The sequence below is a fragment of the Octopus sinensis genome, linkage group LG7 (genome assembly GCF_006345805.1).
Source record: "Octopus sinensis linkage group LG7, ASM634580v1, whole genome shotgun sequence".
NCBI lineage: Eukaryota > Metazoa > Mollusca > Cephalopoda > Octopoda > Octopodidae > Octopus > Octopus sinensis.
The window spans coordinates 30,949,865-30,966,175 of record NC_043003.1 but is presented as its reverse complement, the minus strand read 5'-3'; the positions used below and the strand labels follow the sequence as shown (position 1 = coordinate 30,966,175).

The following is a 16,311-nucleotide window of genomic DNA, read 5'->3' as shown; positions in this document are numbered from 1 at the left end:
GTACTAGGCCTGAAATCTTAGGAGATGGGGATAATCAATTTCATCAAACCAGTGCTCAACAAGTACTTATTCTATTAACCTCAAAAGGATGAAAAGCAAGTTAACCCCAGTACTTGTTCAAGTGTGGTGCTTATTCTCTATCTCTTTGTCGAATTGCTAAGTTATGGGAATATAAACAAACCAACACTGGTAATTAAGTGGTGGGGTGAGACACAGACACAAAGACACACACATACACATATACACACACAAGAGGATTCCACACAGTTTCCATCAACCAAATTCACTCACAAGGTATTGGTTAACCTGGGGCTATAGTAGAATACACTAGCCCAAGGTGCTATGCAGTAGGACTGAATCTGAAACCATGTGGTTGCAAAGCAAACTTCTTAACCAAAGAGCCATGTTATAAAAAAGAAAGGGTGGTCACAGTTGTAGTAGTTTTTGACTCTAGGGCAGCTCATTTAGGACTGACAGATGACAAAACCACCCATTAATTAAAATGATCCCAATAGATTACCAACATCAGAATCCCTTTCTTTGCCCTCTCAACTCCTTTTTGAATCATATTGGCTCTGTCATGACATGCAGTAAGTCTTGGGAATTTTGAACCAATTAAAGCCTGTCCCTCTCCAAATCTGACAATAGCCGATTTCTTCAAAGAGAGAGACTTGGAAGAAGAAAGAGAAGAACTGATCCCTAGTACTGGAGAGGCACTTTATTTAACAACCCTAAATGGATGAAAAATAAAGTTACTTTAGTAAGATTTGAACCTAGAACACTGAGAATCAGAACTAAACATGCAAGGTATTTAATCCAACATTCTAACATCTATGCAAATACACCACCTTAAAGAATAGTAATGTGCTAAACTTGATGTGCATAGCTTACTGTTAGGCATATATTCACTAGTCTTAACCTTTTACTGTAGATATTAGATATATCCATTCAAAAGTTCATTACCTGTAACCGTGAAAAGCAGTTTTATATACTAATCTTTCCTTTTGTTGAGGAATGTTATATTTGAATTTGGGGGGGAAGGTGTTGATATATGTCAAGTTCATCAAGGCTTGAAGACAATAGATATTTAACATAAATATTACTAGAATAACTATGAAATTTAATTTTGCAGTTAAAGCATTAATCACCTCTACCATTGTTGCTACTAATCTTTGCAGTACTCAATACTGTCAGAAGTTTAAGTCATATAGCATTTGGCTTCTACTGGGAAGAGAATAGAGCAATAATGGAAGATAGTGGTTCAGTTTACGCATTGTAACATTCTAAACAGATGTCTTGCTTGCTCAACAATCACACTGGAAACTAAAATGGCCAATAACAACTACATAAAGAGTATGCAATATGGTGCCTTAATAGACTGAAGTACAAAATACCAAGAGTGCAAAACCTATGGCCTTTTCAGAAAGGCCTTTGACTGACTACTTCTCTACTTCATGTCTGCTTGAGTTGATGTAACTATGGTTACTTGAAAACAACAGCAACTGCTGCAACAGTAACAAATATACCCATACAAAACGAAAACAGCAACCTGCATGAAGTATTTTTTACTAATCAACAGGAAAGATAAACTCTGATAGCAGATTAGTTGTAAATGCTGATACTTCAAACACCAAAACTTGAGTAACTGAGAGCTGAAATTGGTATTTAACAGTAATTATAAACATAGATTTAACTGAATAACATTAAGTCAGGGAAAGGAATATTAGTGAAATTTCTGGAGAGATAGAGCGATTGATAAAACATATTAAAATAATGACTTAAAGACAAATTTGTGCTGGTTTAATGAAGCCAATTATCATGTCATACTAAATACAAAGTGTGTTTCCTAAGCCAAAAGAAGATTAAATAGCTGCTAATGATAGCTACAACAGCAATGTAGTTGAGTTATTACAGCATTGGAGAGAATGCCTTGCAGTATTTATTCTGGCTTTCTGTGCTCTGACTTCAAATCCTGACAAAGTTAACTTTGTCTTTCATTGTCAGAGACCATAAATAAAATACCAGTCCAGAGTAGTGAACTGATGGAATTGTTAAAGGATCAAATAAGATTGCTTCATGGTATCTGTTCCAGTTCCTTTACATTCTGGGTTAAAATTCAGCCTAGGTGCAGATAACCAGGGCTACTCACTAATCACCTTCCCAAAAAAGCATTCCAACTAAGCTGGAATTGGTTAATGTGGACAGATAGACCTACAAACAACATAGTTGAGCCTGTAATAAAAATACTCGGGCTTTCATCTCATGTTGGATCAACAGTAACCAGACCAAAAATGATACAGCAGCTGTCACAGTGTAACAGAGTAACTTTAATTACCAAAGGCTGTACTGACCACACTGATGCAATTATTGGGTTTGGTTTCATATAGTTACATTTTATGTTGCCATGTGTTGGAAAACGCAGTAAATTTGCATTGTTATTCAAATTATCAGAGTGACTGTGACAGCAATGTCATTGCTGTAGTATGAAGACCAAATAGGTGGATTAAAAACAGTTTAATATGTTTATAAATAAATAACACCTTCTGTCATTGTTTAAACCAGGTCAGCCATAATTAAGCACACCCATAAAATATATCCTAGCGTTAATCATTCAATTATTTTCTCAGACATTGTGTAAACAATATTCTATAATCAAATATGAGGTTAAATATGATTTGAGGAAGATATGGCTGATATTTCTACCAGGTTAAACAGTCACTTGAAGGTTCCCATGTACAAAAGAGAAATTACAGCCTTGAAACAAAAGATGTAAGTTTTGCATTAGTTCACCACCATAGACATTCTAATCTTCCATAATTTTAGACAAGAGATTTGCATATATTGGATATCTAACTCCTGTAGTAACACTACGATTTTTTATTCTTTTCCCACAAAACAATCTGCTCTATTGTGTTTGCACCAGATTTTTGTTGCTATTGAAATGTTAGGCACAGGTGTGGCTGTGTAGTTAAGAAGTTTGTTTTGAAATTACATGGTTTTGAGTCCAATCTCACTGCATAGCCAACCATTTCTTTTTCTTCATAATAGCTGGACTGGAAAAAGGATCAGTGCCCATGACATTCACAGGCCCTCTGAGACTGTTGAGCCTGATTTCCCACTTAAACTGGTGTGCAAGTTGGCCCCCACAGAAAAGATTTGAGCAAAGAAGCATTTCCAGCGGGGCCAACATTCTGGTGAGAAAGGAGAATGTGTAGTGATTACTGTGACACTGGAGTGTTGGATATAATATGGAGGATTTCTTGTGAGTGAAATTTAGTTGACAAAAACTCTACAGATGGCAGATGTATGTTCATTTTTATATACACACACTTCTACATTACATGAGTAAATGGTAGTGGTAACAGAAAACACAGAGAGAGAAAACAACATTCTTGTAGGCCAGAGGTTAAAGTATGTCCATCAGTGATTAAACACCAATTAGTTGAGTGGCCTTTCTAGTATGCATTCCAGGGTGTGTGTGTGTGTAATAGAAGCACTGTTCCAGATGTGGGAGAGGAACATCATAAGTGGGCCTCACCTGAGCCCTGTTGAGTATCAGCAGTTGTTAAGGGCTGAAATATTTTCTGGCCCAGCACTGTTAACACTTTGGGAAATAAAATTATAATCAAATCAACACTTTGATTGCCTTTTAACAATTGTTGTTTATTGGCATAACTGCTTTGTCTTGAAATGTGCTCATCCCAGTATATTTTCATTCTATTCATAAAAACAACAGGTGTGTATACAGGTATCAATGTGCTGCATTACCTTTCAACATTTCAGTATCTAATTGCAAAAATCCTTGCCGTAAAGCCTCTGCAATGTTTCCACGACCTATGAAAAAAATTAAAAAATCAGCATCAGAAATTTTTCATGAAGTCTATTAATATATTAAACAGAGTTTTCAGAAGATTATAAACAAATAACATAATTAATCCCAACATATGTACTTCTATATAGTGTGTGTAAACATATTATTGTGTATAATGTATGTGAGGTAAGATACATCAGTTTTATAGATTAGGGGTAAGTATGATTGATAATTATGCCTGTTCCTAAAAAAAAAGAACTCTTCTTGTTATGGCTTAGTCAGGAAGCAGAGGCAGTACCAATGGCCTTCACAGGCTCTCCCAGTCTGGTGGTATTGATACGGTTGATATTTAGTCTGAGCATCAACAGTATCTATGCCTGCAAAAAAAAAAAAAAACAGAAGAGGGAATTCCAGCAGGTGGACATCCTGCAATGGAAGGATTGGGTATGGTAGTTAGTGCAGCAACCAGAAAGTCAGGGGGAGGGGGTAAAACACATTAGGCTATAATGAGAGGAGGAGAGTCAAGTATATGAGATTGGGTCAGAAATTGCTCAAGACTAGAGAGGTAGTGGGCCCTCGGTTCTGGATTTCCAGAGTTTTGAAGAACATGGAATCACTTCTTAGTTACTATTGTTCCCAGATCTGCTCTGGCCCAGAGCAGTAGCACTTGTCAGGATCCTAGCAATGGGTTAAACAGTATGTAACCACCCAAGCCAGGGTACACTGAAATCATGGGATGCAGCATGGTTGAAGTCATCTATTTCGGCAAACAAAAGAATCTCTCTTGCTTTTTAATCGCCTCATTCATTCAAACTCATTTATTCTCTAAAATAATTCTTTCTTGTTTGTTCTAACCCTACAATGACTAACCTTGTTTCTTGGCTACATGTATATACTTATTTCGTACTTTTCTCTAAAATAACTCATTTGTTCTAGCCCTTAAAATGGCCTTTCCTATACTGTAAACCTCTATATTAACTCATCAAATAACTTCCAAATTTGCAATCTCCTCCCCTAAAATAATAATTCCACCCCTTGTTTCTTGACTATATATATATATACATATTCTGTAGTGTTCACTAAATAATTTCTTTCTTTCCACTCTGTATCTCTCTTATCTCTTGTTGCAATGGCTACTCCCTGTTATTTCTATTTGAAGCCCAGGGCAAAGGCTGCGCTCTTCATCCATTTCTAGCTGTTGCCTCCACACCTGTTACCCCCATTCTCTCAGACTTTCGTTAGTTTATTCCATGTGTTTAGTGGCTGATGACACACGAAAATATGCACAGCTAAGCTAAGAATCTCTTTTGTTTTTTAATCGCCTCATTCATTCAAACTCATCTATTCTCTAAAATAATTCTTTCTTGTTTGTTTGTTCTAACCCTAAAATGACTAACCTTGCTTCTTGGCAACATGTATATACTTATTTCGTACTTTTCTCTAAAATAGCTCCTTCTTGTTTGCTCTAGCCCTTAAAATGACCTCTAGTATCGGTGGTTGCACCCACCCTTTCCCAACCCTGCCACCAATACCGAAAATCTTTTTCCCTCTCACTCTTACTGGAAATCTCTCTCTCTCTCTCTCTCTCATCTCTCTCTCTCTCTCTCTCTCTCATCGGAAATCCCTTTCTCTCTCTCTCTCTTACTGGAAATCCCTTTCTCTTTCTCTCTTACCAGAAATCTCTTTCTCACCAGAAATTTCTTTCTCTTTATCTCTCTCCCTTACCAGAAATCTCTTTCTCTTTATCTCTCTCTCTCTTACCGGAAATCTTTTTCTTTTACTGGACATCCAGTTGCCCTTCCCTTCTCTCCACACCCCTTCATCTCTAGACTAACTAAACCACATAGTAGCCCACTTACTTTTTATTTATTTACACATATCAGTAATGCTTCACCCACTAGGCTCATAACACTTATATTTACAACGTCCCAAACACTTTCATATACAATGCTTCCTCACCCCACCCCCACCCCCCAGTAGAGGTAACAACCTCAACAACTCTAACATGTTTGAATGATGGAAGGTTAAAAGCAAGAACAACTAATATGACTCCTGTTGCCAAAAGTTCATGGTAACATTCTTTTCAGGTAGTGAATAACATCTCCCCTTCCTGTGTTACCTCTCATATCTCTTTACCAGTTTTCAGGATTGGCACTCTAAATGTAAGCACATTGAAAGGTAGGTCTAGTGAGATTGCAGAGATGCTTGAATAGAGAAGTGTTGATATATGTTACATACAAGAGGTAAGATGGAGAGGAGCTTCAGCCAGTGGTCCTCACAGGTAAAGCACATAGGTATAAACTCTTCTGGGAAGGTAATAGTGATGGAATAGAGGATGTGAGCATACTTCTTACAGAGAAATGGGTGGATAAGGTCATAGAGATAGTGAGGGTGTGCAACAGAGTACTTAAACTCAGGCTAATCTTGCAGAATGGTATAGCTACTATTATCTCTGCCTACACCCCACAAACAGGCCTACCAAATGAACAGAAGGATCACATTTACGATATTCTTCTGCAGCTACCTCAAAGATGAGTGACAATGATCTCATGTTTGTGGCTGGAGATTTTAATGGGCATGTCGGAAAGCAATCTGGTATCTTCAATAGTATATATGGGGGCCATAGAGCTGGTGCCAGAAATGAAGAGGGAATTAGGTTCCTGGAGTTCTGCAATACAATTAACCTATTGATCTGCAACACCAACTTCAGGAAGCCAGCTAGCCACCTGATAACCTATCAATCAGGTGACTATGCTAGCCAGATCGATTTCATTCTCACCAGACAGTGGGATGCATGGTTGCTCTTAAATACAAAGACTCTACCTGATGAAGAATGTACCTCAAAACATAGACTAGTTATTAGTGACTTTAGACTCGAGGCCAGACGGATGCCAAAAAGCAGACCAATCTGGGAAAAAAGGACTTGGAAGCTTAGGAACCCTTCACATGATCAGAGATTTAGAAATATCCTTACTGAAAAATTTGATGATAGGCAGGAGGAACTACAGTCCTATGACATAAAAGGCAGCTGGGAATTCCTGTGAGACAGCTGGCTGAGTGACAGAGACCAAATCTGTGGCTGGTACAAAGTCCCTTCCAGACCCAGGGTAACATGGTGGTGGAACAATACTGTAGACAGGGCCATTAGAGCAAAGAAACAGGCTTGGAATGCCTGGAAAAGTAGGGGTAGCAGGAGAATGTACCAGATAGCCAAAAGGGAAGCTAAGAGACAGGTATATATAGCCAAGGGAATAGGAGAAAAGAAGAAGTTTGCTAATGTTCAGCGACAGGAGGACCAAAGAACTGAAGTATTTCAGATTGCAAGACAGTATGTGAGAGAAAACCATGATGCCATAGGAGAGAAATGTATCCATATGGATGATGGTGCCCTTGCATTTAATGATTCTGCAAAGAAAGAAGCTTGGAGAAGCCATTATGAAAGACTACTGAATATGGAGAATGAATGGAAGGAGGAAAGTCTGCCAAAGGTTGACCCAATTGAGGAACCAGCTATCCAAATCAACAGAACCCAGACAGATAAAGCAATTAAGGTTATGAAGACAAGGAAAACCCCTGGCCCATCAGGAATCAACACTGGAATGCTTAAAATATTGGGCAGTGTGGGTTATAGTCTTGCCACTTACATTGTAAATCAGGTAGTTCATGAAGAGGTCATACCCAATGACTGGTGAAGCAGCACCATAGTCAACTGCTACAAGGGGTAAAAGTGATGCTTGAGATAGAAATAACAACAGGGGTATCAAATTATTGGATCAGGTGATAAAAGTTACAGAGAGGGTCATAGCCCAACTAATTAAAGAGAGAGTTAGCCTATATGAGATGCAGTTTGGTTTTGTGCCAGGCAGAAGCACCACTGATGCTATATTTCTGGTAAGGCAACTGCAGGAGAAATACCTAGCCAAAGATAATCCTCTGTTTATTGACTTGGAGAAAGCCTTTGACAATCCTTTATCTAGTGGTCAATGCAGAAACTGGGGATAAACAAGTGGTTGGTAAGAGCAGTACAAGCCCTGTACAGGGATGCTGTCAGTAAGGTGAGGGTTAGTAACAAGTATAGGGAAGAATTCCGAGTAGAAGTAGGGGTTCACCAAGGTTCAGTCCCCAGCTTCCTCTTATTCATTATAGTCCTCCAGGCAATAACAGAAGAATTCAAGGCAGGCTGCCCCTGGGAGCTCCTCTATGCTGATGACTTTGCTCTAATAGATGAGTTACTGCCAGAACTGGACACAAAGTTTAGGGTGTGGAAGCAAGGTCTAGAATTGAAGGGCCTTAGGGTTAACCTAGCAAAAACCAAAGTCTTAGTAAGTAGGAAGGTTGTCAAATCACAACCCACTTCAGGTAGATGGCCCTTCTTGATCTGTAGAAAAGATGTGGGTAGAAAGTCCATACAATGTACGAAGTGTAAGCTATGGACACATAAAAGGCGCAGCAATATCAAAGGAAGGTTAACCGAGAAAACTAAACACTGAAGATGTACAGAAAACAGATACCATCACATACCAGAGGGAGAAACTACAAGTAGTTAATAGTTTCTGCTACCTAGGCAACCAAGTCTGTAGTGGGGGTAGCTGCTCTGAGAGTGTAGCATCTAGAATAAGAAAAGCATGGGCAAATTTTAGGGAGCTCCTACCTCTTCTGGCAACTAAGGACCTCTCGCTCAGGGTGAAAAAGTAGATTGTATGATGCATGTGTGCGAACTGCCATGCTACATGACAGTGAAACATGGGCCATGAATGCTGAGGAAATGCGTAGGCTCGAAAAGAAATGAAGCTAGTATGATCCACTAGATGTGTAATGTCAGTGTGCATACATGACAGAGTGGAAGTGCCCTGAGAGAAAAGTTGGGCCTAAGAAACATCAAATGTGGTGTGCAAGAGAGGTGTCTGCGCTGGTATGGTCATGTATTATGTATGAATGAAGACAGCTGTGTGAGGAAATGCCACTTCCTAACTGTAGAAGGAACCTGTGGAAGAGGTAGACCCAGGAAGATATGGCATGAGGTGGTGAAGCATGACCTTTGAACATTGGGCCTCACAGAGGCAATGACGGAAAACCGGGATCTTTGGACATATGCTGTGATTGAGAAGACCCAGCAACTAAAGTGAGATCACAGCCACGCATGTGCGGCCCTGTTAAGAATAGCTCTGATGCATCAGGCAATGTTAAATGCTTGAGAAGACCTGTTGAGTCAAGTAAAACCAATATCGTAACTGTGGCCAGTGCCCCCTGACTGGCTCCCATGCCGGTGACATGCAAAAAGCACCATCCAAACGTGCTCGATGCCAGGTCTGCCTGACCAGCTCCAGTACCAGTGGCACGTAAAAACTACCAACTGATTGTGGCTGATGCCAGTACCCTCTGACTGGCTCTTGTGCCGGTGGCACAAACAAAGCACAATCCGAAAATGATCAATGCCAGGCCCGCCCGACTGACTCCTGTGCTGGTGGCATGTAAAAAGCAGCCACTACACTCTCGGAGTGATTGGCATTAGGAAGGGCATCCAGCTGTAGAAACATTGCCAGATCAGATTGGCTCTCCAGACCTCAGTCAAACCGTCCAACCCATGCCAGCATAGAAAACAGACATTAAACGATGATGATGGAACTTATTGCGTCAATGGTGAATATCATTAGATGTTGAGGAGATGAACAGACAACAAACTGTCAACAGCCAGGATCAACTAGTTCAGTATGCAAACTACTACTGCCATCTGTAGACACCGTGTGTGCAGATGAGATATTTCAGTTAGCAAAAGACAAGTGTCACTAGATTTTAGGCCAGATGTTCATGTTACAATGCTCAAACAAGTCGTTTGATGTGGAAGAGTTGCACTTGTTTAGGCAAGTTACCCAACTGGAAGATAATAATGAGAACGTGTGCACTGCAAGTTTGTTTCATTGATATCGATAGTGATTGTGTCCTTGTGACATCAAAGTAGGTCAGAAGTCATCTCTCCATTGGAGTGTGTCACAATGTATTTATTCAAGAAATCAAACATAAGCTAGATTCAGCAGAGTGTTGAATTGTGATTGTGGCCTACTGATCTGTTAAGACACCAGTGTTATACACTGTGTGTATACAATGTATGTTATTTCAGTCTATGAGCTATTACTTTCATGTTTGCTCTTGTAAATATTTACACATATGTGCAATTGCGTATGTATGTAATAATGCATATATGTGTGTCAGTTTGTATATGCCTATCAGCAATATATACAGAATTAGTACGTGTGTTCATGTTGTAACATGTTTATGATACATGTGTTATTTGTATTTCCTGAATGTATGAATATGAGTGGGTGTATATGTGTAGGTACACGCTTATAAGTCTTCTACTAATGGGGTGCAGTTTTGTATGCTTTTACTTGTAAATGAATGTACATCTGGCACATCTGTGTTCCACAGACACACATACAATGTTGTCAGAGAGCTTGCATTTAGTGTGTGTGTGTGTGAGAGAGAGAGAGAGAGAAAATAGCCAGACAGATGGATAGATATATTAGACATGAAATATATAAAAAGCAAGGGCATATGTGTTGTGTGCAAGTGAGAGCACATGTGTGACAGGTATTGATCCTTTTAATGTTCTGACAGCCAGATTACTATCTGTAATGAGAACACAAACACTGACTCCACCTTCTGTTCACCCTTGATAAGTACTTGCTCCACCTTCATATTCTGCTGACACTCAACAGACACAATAAACCATACTACATTAGTACATACATATCTCACCACACAGTTAAAACCAACATCTATCATAACAGACCACATGAAGAGTAATGGTGATTTAATAGTTTGAAGGGAAGTGAAAACTGGAAGGATGATGGGATGAGATCAAAAACATGACCAGTGGATATGTAGTAAAGAGTCTGAGATGTGATCCTCACTAATCCTTTTGCCCTGAGAAATGTAAATTCTTTATTGCCAATGCATTCACATCCACACATTCTAACTAGCAACAATTGTAATTAATTATTAATCGCATTAATCTCACCCAGTTATCTGTTTTCTAGGCCTTAAAAGGAAAAAAAAGTTAGTCAGAAGAGGAGGAAGAAAAAGGAGGAGGAAGGATGAGGAGTAAAGAGCAGACGAGGAGAGGGAGAAGCAAAAACCTATGGAAGAAAACAGAGGAGAAAGAAGCATATGTGGAGAGAAGGAAGCACAGGAGGAGAAAAAACCAGGGAGGGTGAGGAAAGAAGGGAGGAGGAAGAAGCAGAGAGAGGGGGAGAGGGATAGGTAGAGTAGACGAGGAAGAGGTCATTGCCAGTGCCGCTGGACTGACTCATGTACATGTGGCACAAAAAAGCACCCACTACACTCTAAGAGTGGTTGGTGTTAGGAAGGACGTCCAGCTGTAGAAACTCTGCCAGATCAGATTGGAGTCTGGTGCAGCCATGTGGTTCACCAGACCTCAGTCAAATCGTCCAACCCATGCTAGCATGGAAAGCGGACATTAAACAATGATGATGATGATGAAGCAGATGTAAACTGATTCATAAGGAGTCTGGAACATGTATAAAATCATACGGCAGTTTCGAAAAGATATAGGTTGCTATGGGCAAGCTAACTCCAATCATAGCAATATTCTATATTTTTCTCATCAGAGTTAATAGAATCAAGGTTAAAATTTTAAAGAAATGGTGTGTCAAATAATTTTAAAAATTGAATGTTTGATCGGATCATTCTCTTCAGGCATATGAAATTAAAATGTATTAGGACACAATGTATAATATAATGTATATAATGAAGCTATATATAAAATATAAAGTTTTAGAAGAGTCCATAATATGAAGTAAGGCTAAATTAGAATCCTGTAGCTTAATTATTCTTGAAAAATTTAAACATTGATATTTGTATCTACAGGTAATTATAACATCAGATATTTATTGTGTCCAAGTAAGTTTATCTTTATTTTGATGCGATTCTGTCCTGTACCCCCCCCTTTGATTTTTCTCTCATGCTTTCTCTAACTCTTTTTACTCCCCTTCACCATTTTCTATCTGTCCCTCTCTCTCTCTCTCCCTCTTCCTCCTTTACTCTCTCATTGGTCACAAGTGACCATCATCCATCTTTTCCCCATGAGATCATCTTTCTTTTCTTTCAGTCTGTGTCACAGACCAGATGTATTCTTGCCTGTCTCCTCTCCTATCTTCTCTCCTGTCAAAGATTGTTCCTCCAGCATTCGCCACCTTACCTCGTATGGCTTAGCGGCCCTCACTGTTTGTTTTCCCTGTCGTATTTTTGTTACCCACTTTGACCCTCTGCAAATCCCAAATTTATTTTGGTTCGTGGGAGCAACTGCTTTGAATTGATCAAAATGTGGAGTAGATAAACAGCCAACAACTGATGAAGGGTCGTTCTTTATGTTACTTGTCTTGTTTTCCATTTGTTTCTTTAGTTGTTCACATACAAAAGTTTGCCTTCATATTTCATGTTGCTTACATTTTACGACATCTTCCATTGTTTTAATCCAAAAAGTTACATGATGACACTCATGGTGTCTCATAGTATCACCATGTAAAATTTGATTTTATTTGATTTAGTTTGGTTGAGTTGTTTGGGAATGCAATGGGAACAGAGATACAAAGGATGTTATATATATATATATATATATATATATATATATATAATATTCATCATCATCATCATCATCATCATCATCGTTTAGCGTCCTTTTTCCATGCTAGCATGGGTTGGACGGTTCTACTGGGGTCTGTGAAGCCAGAAGGCTTCATCAGGCCCAGTCAAATCTGGCAGTGTTTCTACGGCTGGATGCCCTTCCTACGCCAACCACTCCGTGAGTGTAGTGGTGGGCTTTTTACGTGCCACCCGCACTGGTGCCAGACAGAGCTGGCAAACGGCCACGACGGATGGTGCTTTTTATGTGCCACCGGCACGAGGGCCAGGCGAGGCTGGCAACGGACACGAAACGGGGCGGTGCTGGCACGGTCGCGAAACGGAAAGTTCTCTTACATGCCACGGCACTGGTAACACATCTGCAATTTCCATTGATCGATTTCCATTGATCGATTTCGATTCTGATCGTCACTTGCCTCAACGGGTCTTCACAAGCAGAGTTTTGACATGCCACCGGCACTGGTAGCACATCCGCAATTTCCATTGATCGATTTCGATTCTGATCCTCACTTGCCATCACGTCTTCACAAGTAGAGTTTTGTGTCCCAAGAAGGGAAGGTATGCATACGTAGGCTGGCTCCATCCCATGTAGAAGGCCACGGGTTATGGACTCACTTGTCCTGCCGGGTCTTCTCGCGCACAGCACACTTCCAGAGGTCTCGGTCTCTAGTCATTTCCTCAGTGAGACCTAAAGTTCGAAGGTCGTGCTTCACCACCTCGTCCCAGGTTTTCCTGGGTCTGCCTCTTCCACAGGTTCCCTCAACCGCTAGGGTGTGGCACTTTTTCACACAACTATCTTCATCCATTCTCGCCACATGACCATACCAGCGCAAACGTCTCTCTTGCACACCACAACTGATGCTTCTTAGGTCCAGCTTTTCTCTCAAGGTACTTACACTCTGCCGATGTGTGAGTACCGGCATTACACATCCATCGGAGCATACTGGCTTCATTTCTAGCGAGCTTACGCATATCCTCAGCAGTCACGGCCCATGTTTCACTGCCATGTAGCATGGCTGTTCGTACACACGCGCATCATACAGTCTGCCTTTCACTCTGTGCGAGAGGCCTTTTGTCACCAGTAGAGGTAAGAGCTCTCTGAACTTTGCCCATATATATATATATATTGAACTATATATATTGAACTATATATATTATATATAATATATATATATATATATATATTATATATATATAGAGAGAGAGAGAGAGAGAGAGAGAGACTATCAAAATAATAAAAAGAATATACAGTACTGTTTCTACTTAGCGGATTTTCACCTATCATGGGGGGGGAGTGGAATGTAACCCTGCAATAGTCAAGGGATTACTGTATACATTATATCAATTTTATGACCCATATGAAGAAGCAGAAGCACCACCCTAGATAAGTGAGCTATACTTCAACATCGTCTTATTTGAGCTTTGCAGATGACTGGCAACATATCAGGGCTGGTGAATTTTCTGGCTATAATTATGAAATCTCGTCTTTCTGATGAAGTTCTGACAATTTTATATATCCGTAGTTACTGTCAAAGTTGACCAGATATTGAGGTTTTGCTTTATACAACTTCATGGTTTTGTTTGTATGTTATTCATGTGTGTACATGTTTAGGAACAAAGTTGTTTTCTTCAAATGTGTAGTGATTATAGCTTTACTGAAAGAAACTAACTCCACCCACCTCCTCCTGACTAATATGTAAACAAACATATATTATATTTACAAAACACAGATTACTCTGGGTGCTTGTTTGTATATTTAAAATCTTAGCAAGAAAAATAACAACAAGTTAATAAATGGTGTTTAAATATCACCTTAAATTAAAAGCCAAAGCAAAATCAACATGAATTAAACACAAAAGACATGAATGGCTTACTAATCCTAAGGCTATGATTTTAAACCTTGATCTAGAAGCAGTATATTATACTCAGCTTACCAAGCTGAAAAACAGGGTCATGACATTACTGTCTGTCTGTGTGTCTCTCTGTCTGTCTGTGCATGTGTGTGTGTGGTGGAGGGTTCTATGCATGTGAATAATGCTATGAAATGCATCCATCCATAAAAACTAGTTTTTTCAGTTTGCTCTTCTTATTTCCATTCTAAGTGATATTGCACATCAATCTGTCCAAGGACGGTTTCAACAGCTTATCAGTTTTACTAATAGATGTAAATTCATCTTTTTGCTCAATCCTTCTCCATCCCTGGAGAAAGAGACCTGGTAAGTAGTTTCACATAACCCTTCTCAAAAGTATTTTTTATTTATTGATCCCAGAAGGACGAATGTCAAAATTGACTTCTGATATCAACAGGATTTGAACTTGTCAGAACAAAAACCACAAGGCCTTTTAACCAATGCTCCAATGACTGTCAGTTCTCCATGTAACAATAGAACAGAAATCTATACAATCAGTGGCTTAATTAAAGATTGGGTCTTTAATTAATCAAAGACTGTGCAGCATGAAGTAAATATGAAATGAATCCTCTACTAGCTAGAATCACACAACCATCACAGAAAGCTTTCCAGAAGATCTGTTATATATTTTTCAGCAGTGAAGTGAACTGAGGTATATAGAATTAACTGTTATGTTCAGAGATCCTAAACTGCCTGCTGTAATTCAATACCCATAGCTTATCCATTCAACCTTTTGAACTAACCATCCATAACAGCCACACACACAAACAAATATATGATAATGGTAAATGTCTCCACAAATAGCATCTCATAAGGCTAACACATTCTGGATCACTAAGAACTGCAGTACTGATCTTCATTTTGACTTCTGTAGCTTTAAGTGGATGAGAGATAAACCACACTCTGGATAAGATACTGAACCACTGGAGATAGCTTTACAAGCAGAAAGAACTGAGCCACAAAGCAGCAAATTATAGTGTTACAGTTACTTACAGTGGTGAGCTATTTAGTACACCAAGGTATCCACCAAAGAAGTGCATAAACTTGGCTTCAGACATACAGCAGTTCCAGCAGTTGTATCTCAAATGATTGTTCTTTCTGCCAGATCAAGATTGGAGCCTGGTGCAGCCATCTGGTTCGCCAGTTCTCAGTCAAATCATCCAACCCATGCTAGCATGGAAGGCGGACATTAAACGATGATGATGATGACTATAATAGTATCTACAAGATGATTCATCCTCCAGAGAGGATGCCAGTTTATCATAGCAAACATTCTCAGATCTGATAATTATTCTTCAGCAACTACATGAACTAGGGCATGTAGAGTTTAGAGAGAAAAAAGAGCAACAAGTTCACACTACAGAGTACCTGTAGTGTAATCAATAACAGATTCACCAGCAAACTATAGATAGGTAGTTTGGATACTATGGCTCTTTCTGTCTAAAAAGGGTTCTTACAATGTCTTGAATGGCGACTTAGTCTTGGTTAGTAAATTCAATCACGGTAAGGCAAATTTAAATTTGGAGAAGTCAGCTGGTAAATTAAATTTTGGAGTAGACTTAATCGTGAGTGGTCAACCCATTACCTGATTTAACACTACCACCTGGCACCTTTGGCACTTTCAGTGGAGACCACTTTGTTGGAAGCATTTGGGCCATGCTTCCAGTTTATGAAAATATTTCTCCCTCTTTCCCTCTTTACTTACCATTTCAGAGACTCTGTTAAGGATCATAACCGCTGCCTTCTTCTCCTGACTTTAAATCTAGCATTTAAGCCAGCCATATCCAGCCCAGATATTCTATCTGTTTAATGTTCAAACTAATGAGATCTGGCCAATCACATCTATCCTATAATGTCATTCTAAAATTAAGCAATCATATCATTGAAATCCTGAAGTTACAAAATAATGCATGATTAATTCAAAACAAT

General features: G+C 39.3%; 1 protein-coding gene across 14 annotated transcripts in view; it reads right to left on the bottom strand.

The window, feature by feature from the left end:
• The window catches only part of LOC115213916 (probable protein phosphatase 2C T23F11.1), a 242,823-nt gene that overhangs the window by 39,267 nt on the left and 187,245 nt on the right, over window positions 1-16,311 (bottom strand). For all 14 annotated transcript variants that reach the window (XM_029782898.2, XM_029782896.2, XM_036504684.1 and 11 more), the window contains one exon: window positions 3,769-3,834. In XM_029782898.2, the coding sequence (XP_029638758.1) occupies window positions 3,769-3,834 (66 nt within the window). The remainder of the gene's footprint in view (window positions 1-3,768; window positions 3,835-16,311) is intronic.